The 13,831-nt window shown below is 54.8% G+C and overlaps 1 protein-coding gene across 1 annotated transcript; it reads right to left on the reverse strand.

Moving 5' to 3' along the window:
- Nucleotides 1-6,579: 6,579 nt before the first annotated feature.
- ARSI (arylsulfatase family member I) lies at nt 6,580-13,178 on the reverse strand. Its single transcript, XM_005558251.5, has 2 exons — nt 12,302-13,178; nt 6,580-8,844 (listed from the first exon to the last, which is right to left on the reverse strand). The coding sequence occupies exons 1-2, from the start codon at nt 12,610-12,612 to the stop codon at nt 7,446-7,448; spliced, it is 1,710 nt and encodes a 569-aa protein (XP_005558308.1). The 5' UTR covers nt 12,613-13,178; the 3' UTR covers nt 6,580-7,445.
- Nucleotides 13,179-13,831: the final 653 nt, after the last annotated feature.

Below are 13,831 nucleotides of genomic sequence, written 5' to 3' on the forward strand. Positions count from 1 at the left end.
GAGCAGGGCACTGTGGCTGCTCACAGCCTCGCGAGCCTTCGTCAGCATCCAGGTCCCCATGGCAACCACCTCCGAAACGCCCTGTTCCCGTTGCCCCGGTAACTGCCTCCCCAACACCTGCCTGCCTTCCACTGCGAAACCTGCTCTCGGACGCCCTGACCATACCGTACACAATACTGCAAGCCTGTGTGGGCTTGGGGGTGGGATGGACCCAGGCCCCCTGGGGTGATGGACCCAAGGAGGGGCTGGAGGAGGTAGAATAGAACAAACTTTATCCACAAGTGATATTTTCTCTTCCCACCTCCCCCACCTCCAACTGTGGGGCCCTTGTAGCAGACGGGATGGGATTAAGTGGGGCAAAAAGGCAGTTGCCATGGTAACAGCCAGTGGGTGCCGCATTCCGGATGGTCCCCAGGAAAGAATGACAGGATGCAGTTACCCTGGCAACTTCATCTCTAGAGAGACAGGTATTGCCCGGTTGCCCTGGCAACAGCTGGGTTCTAAGGTTTACAGGGAAACGATGGCTAATTCACAGGGATGGCTCTCCCTCTGTGGATCACTGTAGTCTCTGCAACAGTCTCTCTGTTGCCCTCTGTATTTTTTTTTTTTTTTTTTTTTTTTTGCTTCTGCCTCTGTCTTTCTTGCTTCTGCCTCTGCTCTTTCAGCTCTTTTACCACCTTGTCCATCACACTAGTGCTCTAGTTTGGCGGAGAAGTGCAGAGGACACCCCAGGATTCTGGAAGGAACAGCCCTGACTGCCTGCTCATCCCCACCTCTCACAGCTGTGACAGTTGCTCCCCTCCAGAGCCCTCCTCTGCAACCTCTCCCCAACCCCATGCCCCCAAGGGGACCATGGTAATCTGGTCTCCTGGGGCTCATGTCCCAGTTTCTGCTTGTGCTTCCAGTCAAGGTAAAAAAAAAAAAAAAAAGGCGAGAGGGGACTGTGTGGAGGTGAGCATGGCATGGCTTACCCGGGATAGGCCACTGGCCAGAGACCTGCCATGAAATCTTCATTCCAAAATTTTGTGGGCACCTTCCCTGCCAACTTCAACTCTTCAGGGCATCAGTCATACCTACAGTCACAAGATCTTACTCCAAGGTCTTGGAGTTAAGAAGAAAAGGGACTGGAGTTTAAGACTAAGGATGTAAGTTTGAGCTCTGATTCTTGGACATTTATTTTTATTTTATTTTATTTATTTATTTATTTTGGAGACAGAGTTTTGCTCTGTCACCCAGGCTGGAGTGCAGTGGCACAATCTCGGCTCACTGAAACCTCCATTTCCTGGGTTCAAGCAATTCTCCTGCCTCAGCCTCCCGAGTAGCTGGGACAACAGGTGCACACCATCACGCCTGGCTAATTTTTTGTATTTTAGTACAGATGGGGTTTCACCATGTTGCCCAGGCTGGTCTCAAACTCCTGAGCTCAGGCAATCCACCCGCCTCAGCCTCTCAGAGTGCTAGGATTACAGGTGTGAGGCACCGTGCCCGGACTTTGGACATTTATTAGCTGAGTGATCATGGACAAGTCACTCACCCTCTCTGAGCCTCCAGCTCCTTTTCTACACAACAGGGGAACGAAGATGCCCTGCAGAGGAAGGCTGTGGAGATGGAGTGGGCTAAGGGCTGTGAAGGCCTTTGGGAACCATGTAAACAGGAGGCCTCTTTCTAGGCTCCAGAGGAGGAAAATGAAGGTTTAAAGCAGGCCCATGACCATCCCATCACTCTATCTTGGACTTGGAATCTCAGACCCTACATACCCCTTCCCCTGTCCACTCAGGAGAAAGGGTCCTTGGCCCATTTCGCAGCTTGATGGGCAGAGGTTTCATGCCAGCACCTGCCCCCAGTGAGCATGGGTTGGCTAAAAGGATCCAGGCCTCCAGACCCTCAGGGATTCTAGCCCACCCCTTCTGAACCTCCACATCACCTTGCTAGTCCTCTCACTTGTAGGACATGTTATCTGCTTATTGGTATTCTCCAATCCCACGAAGTCCCTGACTCACTACCCTACTTCCAGGGGCCCCCTGGAGACATCCGGATGACGCCCCCAATTCTGCCCCTCTTCCTGGGAGTGGGGTTTAGGGGAGAACGAAGGGTGAGCTCTCCCATTCAGCCACCATTCCCAGCAGAGGAAAGGGAGGGCGGCAGAGGCAAGAGGGGAAGCGAGCAAGGGAGGAGGGGGGTAATGGCTTAGCCACTAATTGCACCATTACCACCTTCGGAAAAAGGGAAAACCACTCAGTTTTGTTTCTGCGCACAATATGCTTCCCGCTTCAGCCGCCAACGTCGCAATTCAGAGGCAGAGAAGAGAGGCCTGGGCCCGGGGGCCGCACAGCCGGTGGGCAGCAGGCAGGGCACAGAACACGGTGGCCAAGCTACAGGACTATGTGGTGAGGTGGGGGAGGGCTGCACTGCCACCCTCCTGCCCCAGACCCTCTAGCCTGTCCCCCAGGAGGGGATGGCTTCCACACAAGAAAGTGCTGCAAGAGCCCTTAGTGACCACTGAGGCCACCTGCCATTGCACAGGGACAGGAGAGGCAGTGTGGCTTCGTAGTTAGGGTGACTCCACGACGTACAGGCTATGTAATTTAGGATGAATATCCTAACTTCTCTGTGCCTCTGTGTCTGCATCTGCATAATTGGGTCAATAATATTCCCTACCTCCAGGCTGCTCTGTACATTAAATGAGACAAGCACAGCGGCTGACGCTATAAATGCTCAATAAATGGGAAATTACTATTGAGAAACTCAAAAGTCCTCTCCCCTCACACACCTCTCCCTGAATCACAGAAGCACACACCATCATCTTGAGTCCCGGCACTTCAGGGCACTGTTCCCTTAGTCTGCACTAGAGTTTAGCTCGTGGTTTGGAAATCACCTTGCCTGAGCCTAGTTTGCAGCAATTTCTGTAGAACAAAGAACTAGAGCTGGAAGGAGAGGAACCACAAGGCTCTCCAGCTCATCGGGTGCCAAAGGAATGATGATACTGTTTTAAAAGTTCACAGTAAAACAAAAAGCAACTATGCTGTGAGACTATGAGGCTGTATTAATGGAAATCTAATGTTCTGAACTGGGGCAGTCCTGTGTGGCTGGGTGCTGGCCTGACCCGTTTCCTCTCCCCATTCCCACTGATGAAATGGAGCAGGCTTAGAAGTGAGCAGAGCACGTGGGGAAGGCCCTGGCATCGGGTCCCTCAGAGGCAGGTGTGAAGGAATGGAGGCAGGAAGATGGCCACCTCTCTCCCTGTCTGTGATGTGGACCATGGGGGCAGCCTCTGAGGCTGCTGGGAGCAGGGCCAGCACAGCCCTGCTCCTGTCACCTGTGTCTTTCTTCCCTACTTCCATCGCTCCTTTCAACTCTTCTTTCTTCTCTCCTCTTGCCTTCCCCTCTCCCTCATTTCTCCTCTTCCCTCCTTTGCATCCTTCCTTCTCAGTTCTCCATCTTTCTCATCCTTTTTACTTCCTTTCTGGTTTCCATCTCCCTCTCTTTCTGTCACTCTTCTCTCCCTCCCCTGCTGTCCTACACTGTGCATGCAGTCCTGGGGGATAGGCAAGTCAAGGGCTGCAGGATCCCAATAGTGGAGAGATGGCTGGAGAGGTGGAAGAGAGAGGAAGAGGAGGGAGAAGAGGAAGAAGCTCCCTCTGAAAGTCTTACACATGAGCACACACATACCCCTCTGAGCCTTCTGGAGCCTAACTCAGCAGTGTGGGCACTGCCTCGGACAGGCACCCCCCACCTTCCTGAGGGTAATAGCCACTCTGCTGAGAAGGCATGACTGCTAATTCACCACCTCCCCTGAGCCCGCCGGGCTAGCAGCTGTGCCTGGTGGTGGCGGGCACTGAGGAGCAAGCCGTGCCTCTGTGGTGCTGAGAGAATGAGCCGATGATTGCATCAGGGGGATTGTTCCTGCCAAACTCCCCACTCCCCAGGGCCAAGGCAGACACGAGAGGCAGCACGTGTGCCCCCATCTGCAACACGCATGTGGCATTCGAGAGCAGGCCTGCATGCTATGGGCTGGTGGCCAGGGGTCGGAGCCCTGGAGGTTGCTGAACGCAGCCTTGACATGCCAGAATAGGGATTGGCATGTGAACACAGGCAGTGCCCCACGGAGACAGAAGGGATGAAAAGTGACCAGGGCTGGGTTCCTGCATGGGTGATTGTAGCCCCAGTGGCATTGTGACAGCCAACTCAAATCCCACCTTCCACAGCCCTCACACGTGCTCACACACATATACCCAAGTGCCTCAAGGTCCTGCAGGGCCTGGGCAGGTACCACAGAAAGCGTGCCATCCAAAGGATCCCCACGGGGCCTGTCCCACTAAGGGCAGTGAGCGTGGGGGCCAGAATTGGTGGAAAGTGGACCAAGAGAGAAATGGTTCTGCTGAGGGTCTGGGTGGAGGGGGACTGGGTTTATCCATTGCAGTAAGTAAGGCTGGGCCTACATGAAGAAGTGGGGACGTCAGGGATCAGGGAGCAGCACTGTCAATGAGTTCTCCCACACAGGAGGCACTCCTTGCAGGGGAGAGTGAAGCAGAGAGCCATGGGACAGAGGACAATGGCTACTGGGCCAAGGGCTGCACAGCACTCCCTGCAGTTAGAGGACCTGAGTTCGAGTCCTGCAAGAGCTTGCAGGAGGTCTCCCCAGTGGAACCTCTACTTCCTCCTGAGAAAGATGGAGTCCAGAGCACTGGCCCTCCATCCAGGTGTGGGCTATCTCTTGGCCCTTGGGAAATGGGTTACCAGAGCCCAGGACTCCACTGGCAGGGCCCAGCTTGGACAGGCTGCCCCCTGGCTCTGGCCCCTGTAGCTGGCAGATCAGCTGCCATCTGATGCAGCCAAGGGAGAAACAGGGGGTCTCACCAGGCATCTCTGGGCTCGACTTCCCCAGATCTGTGGCCCGAGGGGCCGGAGCTGCCTCTGATCTGCCCTCCCTTCCCTCCACACCAGCACAGGTGCTCAAATGGTACAAGCACCTGCCTGGCAGTGCCAGTTGGCAGCCTGTCACAGAGTCTAGACCCAGGTGCCCCGGCTGGAGGAAACTTGGGCCACAGGAGATGGGAGGGGGCTGGCGGGAGCCATGCCGATTGCTGGAAAGAGCAGAAATCACCACAGGCTGAGCCTGTCATTGGGCTTGAGTGCTCTGCGGCACCAAAGACCCTCCACTAATCTCAGGCCTAGGCCAGCCATGAGCTTCTCTAGACCAAGTTGCAGGCTCAAGCTTGCGTGGGGCCACCAGGCTGTTTGCTGGATGCTGGGTTGGGTAGGACTCAGCTAGGCAAGCTCTGGGCTGGATTTGAGACTGGACCGAGACCTGAGGCCAAGTCTCCTTCTCAGGGCACCAGGAACAGGTGCCAGCCCCGACCCCAGCTGGTCTTTCTTGGTTTAGGTTGGTCACAGAGAGTAAGCCTCAGTGATTAGGGGACAGCAGAAAGGGCCATTCATGGTTCTGCACTTGTGGTGCCAAAGGGCAGGGGCACCGGGAGAGAAGTGGGGGCTGGAGCTGGAGGGTAGGCCCCAGGCAGGGCTGACTCAGCAGGCACGGGAGAGGCCTCCATACAACTCGTGCAAGCCTGGAGCGGCAGGGAAGCCTTGGCTCCATGCCACCCTGGAAAGGCCCCGCCCACACAGCTGGGACAAGCACCCAGCAGAGCTAGAGTACCCTGAGGAGTGGGCGAACTATGGACAGCTCATCTCCTAGGGTGTGTCAGGCCTGGGCCACCGCCCTAACAGGTGACTTACTTCTTCAGAGCCTCCCTCCCAGGCAGACTGAAATGCTGGAGGTCACTGGAATCCAGAGGCCTCTGCCTGTCCTGGCTCCTGCCCCACCACACAGCTGGGCATCAACATCATAGAGGCAGGGAAAGATTCTAGTTGGGGGAGGTGATAAGGGGTAAAAAGAACAGGACCAGGAGGAAGGGGCCTAGAGCATGAATGGTCACCTCCACCCAGCAGCCTCAGGCCAGACTCTCACTCCTGGACTCAGCCACCTCTGCAGTGGGGATGGAGCTCTGTAACTAATACCTGAACCCCCACACGTACCGCACCCACCCCACCCCACCCATCCTGCTCATCCACAAGCTGATGAGTCCTAACAGGCCTCCTTTGCCAGTGACAAAAATAACTATTTTCAAAATTCACAGCAGGGCTTTCGCCTACACACACTGCGCCGACTGGAACCTGAAGGGAGATATGCAGAACGCAGTGTACGGATGGAGGCGCACTAAGCAGCAGACGGGCTCGGCAACCCCCGTGGCCCACTCCCCACCACTCAGCCTGCCCCCTACCCCAACACACACACACACACACACACACACACACACGCACACTAGCCCAGAATGGCCAAATGGGAAGTGCTCTTAGATCATCACTGAACATAGTGTGATGTTGAGGCCCAGAGAGGGTCAGGGATGTGCCTGAGGTCACAGAGTGGGTCTGCAGCAGGACTCCCATCCCCCCACCTCCTAGCCAGGCTGTCCACCTCCTCTCCTGTTCACTTGGCCAACAGTGAGCTCATACCTGCCCCCAGGACGCACAAGCACACACCCACACCTGCTCATAGTCGGACAGCACTGCATCCCTCACTTCCAAGTTATGACACTTTAATCAAGTTCACAAGCTCCTCTACAATCTGGCTTTGGCCAGTCTTCCAGAGCCTCATGAAGGAGGCAGAGCCAGGGCTAGCATCCCCACTCGCAGGTGGGGAAATCAAGGCCTAGAGGGGAAGAACTGTGCCCAAGGTCACGGGAGAACCCAAGTGTCCCGGTACTGGTTTGGGGGCTCTTCACAGCTGTTTCCACCACCCTTGGTGCTGCAGCCATTAATGGCCCAGCCAATTTCTCTGGGTACTGGAGGGGCCAGAAGAGGAACTTCGCACTACAGTGCCTGACACCAGTCTGACCCGAGGACTGGCCTAGGCCATGTGAAGAGCCACGAAGGTCAACCCCCCGACCCCTGCGCCTCCACCCACAGTGCTCAGGAGGTCCCTGTAGAGAGCAGTCAGACTGCCATGCTTTAGCTGGGGGTTGACTCCAGGCGGCCCTCACCCAAACACCACCATAGAGATCCTGTGTTAAGGAGGAAGCCCTTTAAGGGTTGTCAAGTGGCAAGGCCGAGGAACTCCACCGTGGCCCCAGGCTCCAGGGCCACACCAAAAAGTCACAAAGTCATTACAGCTCATTTTACAGATGAGGAAACTGAGGCCAAAAGCTCGTGTTGGTCACCTGAGGTCACAGAGCAAGTCGGTGAGGAGGCAGGACTGAGACACAGGCATCCCAGTCTGGTTTATTCCCACCCACCCCCAACCAGGTTCCCCACCCTGTTCAACCAAGGGACTCTACACCCTCCAACTCCCTGTAGATGGAGACATGACAGGCTTATCTCTGAGAAAGAGCAGGGCCAAGCCGGAGAGGGGAAGAACATCTAGAGGACAGTTTTCTCCCTCCCCACCATCAGATCCGTTGAGACATCAGCCTAGTGTTGAGTTTACGGAAAAAGGATCGAAGCTTGCAAATCTTGCATTTTTTCTTGCGACGACCCCGGAAGAAGCTTCGAGCCCTCCCTTCCTCTTCCTCCTCTTCCTCATCACTGGCCCAAGGCCCCCACGCACCCCCATTAAAGTCAGGATGAGCCCGGGGGTTCTCAGCCGGGTAGCGCACCGGGATGGCTGTGCGGTTATATTCGGCCAGGCGAGCCAGCAGGGTGCGGACCACATCAGGCCGCTGGCCAGCCAGGTCCTCCCGTTCATAAGGGTCAGCACTGATGTTGAAGAGCCATACAGCCTGACGGACACTGGCCATTCGTTCCAGGTTCCACCAGCTACCCGGGAAGGTGGCCAGTGTCTGTGGCGGGATCCAATCGCCATAGCCAGGGTCTCCTGTCAGCAGCTTCCACTCACCCACGCGGATGGCAGCCTGCACAGCGGTGTTCCAGATGCCAAAGCCGCCCTCCAGGGAGCCATGCTGGGCATGGTTGTAGAGTGGGTCAATGTTGTGCAGGATCTCCGTGCGTGGTGAGGCCCGGCCCTCGCTGATGGCCGGCCATACATCGTAGCCATCTAGCCCGTCAGCTGCTGAGGTGGTGCCACCTGCCAGACCCACCAGGGTCGGGTACCAGTCAGTGATGTGCATCAGTGCCCGGCTTGTCCGTTGCTTTCGCTTGAGCAGGGGACTATGGACAAAGCCTAGGCCCCGCACGCCACCTTCCCAATAAGTGCCCTTGCGTCCTCGGAGCGGCCAGTTGCTGCCCCCCGAGAAAGTCTGACCACCATTGTCACTGGAGAAGATGATGACACTGTTGTTGTAGAAACCATAGCGCTTCAGGGCCCAGGTGATGTTGCGCACAGCCTCATCCATGCAGGTCACCATGGCCGCATACTTCCGCCGGGCCACATTACCCATGGTGCGGTAGCGGTACAGGTACTCACGAGGGGACTGCAGGGGTGTGTGTACTGCCTGGAAGGCCACATAGAGGAAGAGGGGCCGCTGAGGGCTGTGGCTGGCCAGGATATGGCTGGCACGCTGGGCGTAAAGCATAGTGGAGTACTGGCCGCTGAGCCCCCAGGCCACATTCTCACCCTCGTGCAGGTCGAAGCCGCACACGCCTGGGCCATCACAGTTGTCATAGGTGTAATAGTCCACATTGCCCGTGAGCGAGCCCAGGAAGGTGTCGAAGCCCCGACGGGTGGGCAGACACTCCTTCCGGTAGAAGCCTAGGTGCCACTTGCCCACCATATGGGTGGAATAACCTGCCTCCTGCAGCTTCTGGGGCAGTGTCACCTGGTCCAAGGGCAGGCAGTTGGGCTGCCGTGGGCGGATGATGGAATGCTGGAGTCCTGTGTGGATCTGGTACCTGGTGGGGAGGAGGGGAAGGCACAGAAGGCACAGGTAAGCTACAGACCATTGCTCTGGCCATCCAGTCCCCAATACCACTGTGAGGTGGGCTGTGGTCCCAGCACTACCAGCAAAAATAATAGCAGCAACCACCAGGTATTATCAAATGTGCTAAGCACCTCAAATGCATTATCTCATCGAATCCTCAAAATCACTGGGAGTAGGTCATATTGTCATTTTACAGATGAGGAGATTGAAGCTCAGAATGGCTAAGCCACTCACCTAAGATCACACAGCTAGGAAGTTGGAGAGTTAAAAGTTGAACCCAGGGTCATAATGACAATAATAATAGCTAATATCGAGCACTCGCTGTGAGCTTGGCATTACACTTAGCCTCTTATGTGAACTATCTTACTAAATCCTCACCACAAATTCGGAGGTACATATTATTGTTCCCATTTTCCAAATAAGGGAACTGAGGCTTGGTAAATTAAATTACTTGCCGGGTGACTCACATGGCTAGTAGTCGGAGTGGGATTTGTAACCCAGGCAGTCTGGCTCCAGGCTTCAGAGTCCCTAAGCTCTAAGCTATTAACTTGTTCTGGGGCCTAGAGCAAGCCCTGCTCTCCCAGGCAAACTCTTACTCACTCTTCAAAGCTCAGCCCAAATGTTATCCATGCTATAAAGTCTTTCGTAACTCTCCCAAAGAATTAGTCACTTTTGCTTCTGGGTCCCCCTAGCATTTAGCACACATCATCGTTTTCTTACTTGGCCGTGGGATTATACTCGTTTGCACATGCTCTTCTGCCCAGGGACATGTGATGGGGCTGTCCTTTATTCAACCTTCTATTCCTAGCATCCAAGTGATGTTCAAAGAGCACTCAATTATTTATGAAATGAATGAATGAAAGACACTGAAACCGTTTTAGAGCCAGAAGGGACCCAATTCATTCTCTAGTTTACTCACCTCATCTTAAAAAGAACCTAAGGTCTTTTTAAGGGAAGGGGAAGGGCCTTACCCAAGGTCACCCAGTGGTCAGGAACAGAGCCAGGACTTGAACCAAGTCCTCGTTCCAAGCAGAGTCTAAGCAGTGACTCTTTTTCAGCAAACTGGGCTGCCGTATCTCTTCACACATGGGGGCCTCAGTTTGCTCCTGTAGAGGAGTTGGTTGAAATGGGAAATCTCCAAGACTCGTCTAGCTTCCCAGTTTTTTAAGACCAGCTCCCATGTGCCTGCCTGTGAGCTCATATGACCCCTTGATCCAGGCTGTCATCCTGAGGCAGGAGTAAATGGTTAGGCGAATCCTGAATTCTTCATTTATCCATTCATATCCCATCTTCCCCCTTCTGTGGTCAAGGCTCCCATGTGATCTGCTTATGGTGTCTTGCCTTTACTCAAGTCTTGAAAGTCCCAGAGGAAATAAGAAGCCTGAAACTTCACAAGTATGTTAGAATCCCACACCTTTTTCTCACCCCGAGGCATCCAAATTAAGACAAGCCCTGAACTCTTGACATCTTTAATCAGAGCACAGAAGTGAGTTTCTCTGTTTTGGTTTCCTTATCTTAAAACTGTTATTGTTGTTACCTATAATTAGCTACTACTGCCATTTTTAACACTAGGCACCACATACATACATTATCTCACTTAATTCTCATTTTAAAAACCTATAGGGAAGTCTATTACCAGCCCCATTCTACAGATGATAAAACCAAGGCCCCCAAAAGAGCAGCAATGACCCAAGTTCAGACAGCCGGCAAGCAGTGGAGCTAAACTTTGAACCTGGGTCTACTCAACTCATGCTCAAAATATTTTGGTGATAACGGCCTCTCCAGGCCTCAATCAAGCTAATAAATTATAGGACTTGATATGAGAAGTACCCTAGGGTCTTAAGTCCCAACTGGGCCTGTCTTCATAGAGGTGGGGTGCTGTGGAATGCTGGTTTGTAAAGTGAATGGGCCAGCTAAGAGTCACCAAAGCCCATCTGCAAGTGAGTCACATGAGAAACTTTGCCTCACTCCAGCGTCACAAAACACAACTGGATGTGTTAACAAATACTAACGAGGGTTGTGAGCATCAATGAGATGGAGCCAGCTGCAGGGGGTGGAGGGCAGGCACTGACCAGCCACGTTCAGTTACCTTCGCAGATCAGGGGACTGAAGCACTGCCCTGCTGCTGTCTGCTCATTTCGCTACTTAAACCAAAAGTCACCTCTTAGGACAGAAACACTAAGTTGTGTACAAGTCTTGGGAATGCAGATTCCTCCTCCCTCTTCTGCAGGTCAGCATTCGTCTTCACCACTACACCACCATCCTGTACCACCACTCCAACCCAAACACACCCCATGCCCCTCCTTCTTTCTTCTGTTCTCCTTTCGGCTCCTGGATCTAAACGCTGGGTGCCAGATCGAAGGAAGAAAGGGCACCATTTGATTCCCAGCTCCAGGACCCCTGCCAAACATCTGGCCTCTCAATTCTATCTCCCACAGACCCTGAAGTAGGCCAAGGGGAACCAAGCTGGGCCCTCCCTGAGTCCTTGTCTCAATTTCTCCCATCCAAGAAATAGTGAGACTAAGAAACAGGGAGACTAAGGCTTCTGGTTCCTGAGATCACACTAGTGGCTCTTGGGTGGAACCTGGGAGAAAGCATGCCTTGGACCCCATCCAAGGAGAATTAACTTCAGCCCTGCCAAAGGATTTTCCCCTAAGTGGCCAGAGTTTGCCTTCCATACCCCCACCTCCTGTTTCCCTGCTCTTTTAATCCTGTAATCCTGATGCCTCGCCTGTGGACATTTCCTTATGGAGGAAGCAGCATGTCTGCTTGGGGCTCCCAGCCAACTTGGGAGGATTTTGCAGATGAAAAAACAGAGGCTCAGAGAAATGAAGTAACCACACTAAGGCTACACAGGTCGTGGTATCCTATGTGTCTTTCTCTTCCACCTATCAATTCCTTGGTCTTCTCCCAATGTATTCATCAAACAGTATGGGGACCTGAATCCCTCAGTACACATAGAGGCTACCACACATTGACAGCCAAGCAGGTTACACACAAATCATTCCACCGCTGCCACTCTTTTTCAAGGTGAAAACTGTTCTTTGCTCCATTTTATGGACAAGAAAACTGAGGCTTAGAGAAATTAAATGACTTGCTCAGGGTCTCAGTGTCCATAAATAGAAGCAGCAATAAATGTCAGAGGCTGCCATGTTCCTCTAACAAAGGGATGACCAGATGTCTCCACGTTGTGTGGAATGTGAGTGTCCTGGAACATCAAAGCAAGAAGACCTCAAAGATGATGAAGCCCATTCAGTGTAAGGCAAGGGTAATTGAGGTCCAGAGAGGGTAAGGGACTTACTAATGATTACACAGCCAATAGGAGATTTCCCAGACCCCAGCACGGGGAGGTACTGGCAGGAGAAATCTACAAACTGGGTTGATTTGGGGCTTAGATGCTCAGCCCCGTGGCCTTGCGCCACGCCTACCTGCCAGTGAGGAGCTGGCTCCGCGAAGGCGTGCAGATGGGCTGGATGTAATAATTCTCCAACTTGACCCCCTTGGCCGCCAGCCTGTCCAGCGTGGGGGTCTCGATATCTGAACCATGGTAGCCCACGTCGTGGTAGCCTTGGTCGTCCGTGAGAATGAAAATGATGTGGGGAGGCTGGGGCGGAGCGGCCGAGCGCTGCTCACCGGCCTCCCCGGGCCAGTCGGCCACGAGGCTCGGCTTGGCCCAGTCCCAGGACAGGTAGCCGAAGCTGAGCAGGCTGACCAGGGAGAAGCCAGTGAGGGCGTGCATCGCCAAGCCGGCCCGTGCGTCCCGGCGCGCAGGGCTCCTGGGGCCTCACCACCTCGCGCGCCCAGGGCGCACCACCGGCCCGCCGGCTCGGATGCTGCGAGGGCGTTCAGCGCCCCCGAGGATGGATGGCCCAGTGTCTGGTCCGGGACAGGCTGCCGGACAGCTGGGCCGGATCTGCTCTGCCGCAGCGGGGCGCTCTGGGGAGGTCAGGCCCGCGCCGAGCTGCCTCCCGCTGCCTGAGCGCCGGCCCTGCTCCCTCTTTGCTCCCTCTTCCCCAGCTCAGCCCGGCCAGCCTGAGACGCGGCGTGGCGGCTTCCAGAAAGTGCTCTCTACCATCCTCAGACTCCCCTCTTCCTTCTTGCCCTGGATTTCTCCCGCCTCCTAATTTCTCTCGCCTCTGCTTTCCCGGCCTCTCGCCCCACCCGGAGTCCTTACAACAACCCAGCTCCCTGCAGGGAGGTGGGCAGGACCCCAGCGGGGAAGGGGAGGGAGTTGGGCGGGTCGAGGGGACACCGCGGGAGAGAATTCGAAAAAGTTGTAACATCTGCCGGGGCCGGCCGAGCCCCAGGTGGAGGGGCGGGACGCCGAGCAGCGGCTCCACCTCCCGGGCGGGAAGCCCAGGCCCTCCCGGCCTGCTGGCTCCAGCGCCCGCCCCTGACCGGGATGGGGTAAGGAGGGAGTGGGGCTGCTTGGAATTCGATGGAACAGCTCCGGAATGGCCGGGTCAGACATTCCTCGATCATGGAGTCTTAGCCTCTCTGAGTGCCAGCCCTGGAAGGAAAGCCCATCATTTTCTAGTCCAACCGGGGCATTCTACAGATGGAGAAACTGAGGCCCGGAGATGAGCCGCAACGCGTCTAAGTCACAGAGCAAGTCAGTAGCTATTTCTCTAAGGCTCACCGTGGCTGTTGGAGGCAGCTCCCTTCGGTGAGCCGGTAGAGAAAGGGATGGAGAATGGCAAGCACTTTGGCAAGCACCCAGGGCTGGAAGTCAGGAAGCTTGGTTGTAGCCTTACCAGCTCCACTCTCCTCAACCCCTCCCTCCTCCCCGTTCTGCAATTCCCAACTAGAATCTTAGAATGCCAGCGCTGGAATCCAGAGGGCAGGGGCTGTTTTATCCATCTTGTATCCACAGGGTGTAGCACACAGTATAAGCTCAATCAGTATATGTTGCATGAATGAATGGATGAATTGGCCCCAGTGGTCACCTAGGCCAACGC

This window comes from Macaca fascicularis, chromosome 6 (genome assembly GCF_037993035.2).
Source record: "Macaca fascicularis isolate 582-1 chromosome 6, T2T-MFA8v1.1".
In the NCBI taxonomy this organism is placed as follows: domain Eukaryota; kingdom Metazoa; phylum Chordata; class Mammalia; order Primates; family Cercopithecidae; genus Macaca; species Macaca fascicularis.

What these genes read in the sequence shown, in the direction of transcription:
- ARSI (XM_005558251.5), bottom strand. Translation starts at nt 12,612, where the DNA reads ATGCACGCCCTCACTGGCTTCTCCCTGGTCAGCCTGCTCAGCTTCGGC. An exon ending in AGCCAGCTCCTCACTGGCAG is followed by an intron (nt 8,845 to 12,301) that starts GTAGGCGTGGCG and finishes CCTCCCCACCAG; the next exon opens with GTACCAGATCCACACAGGAC.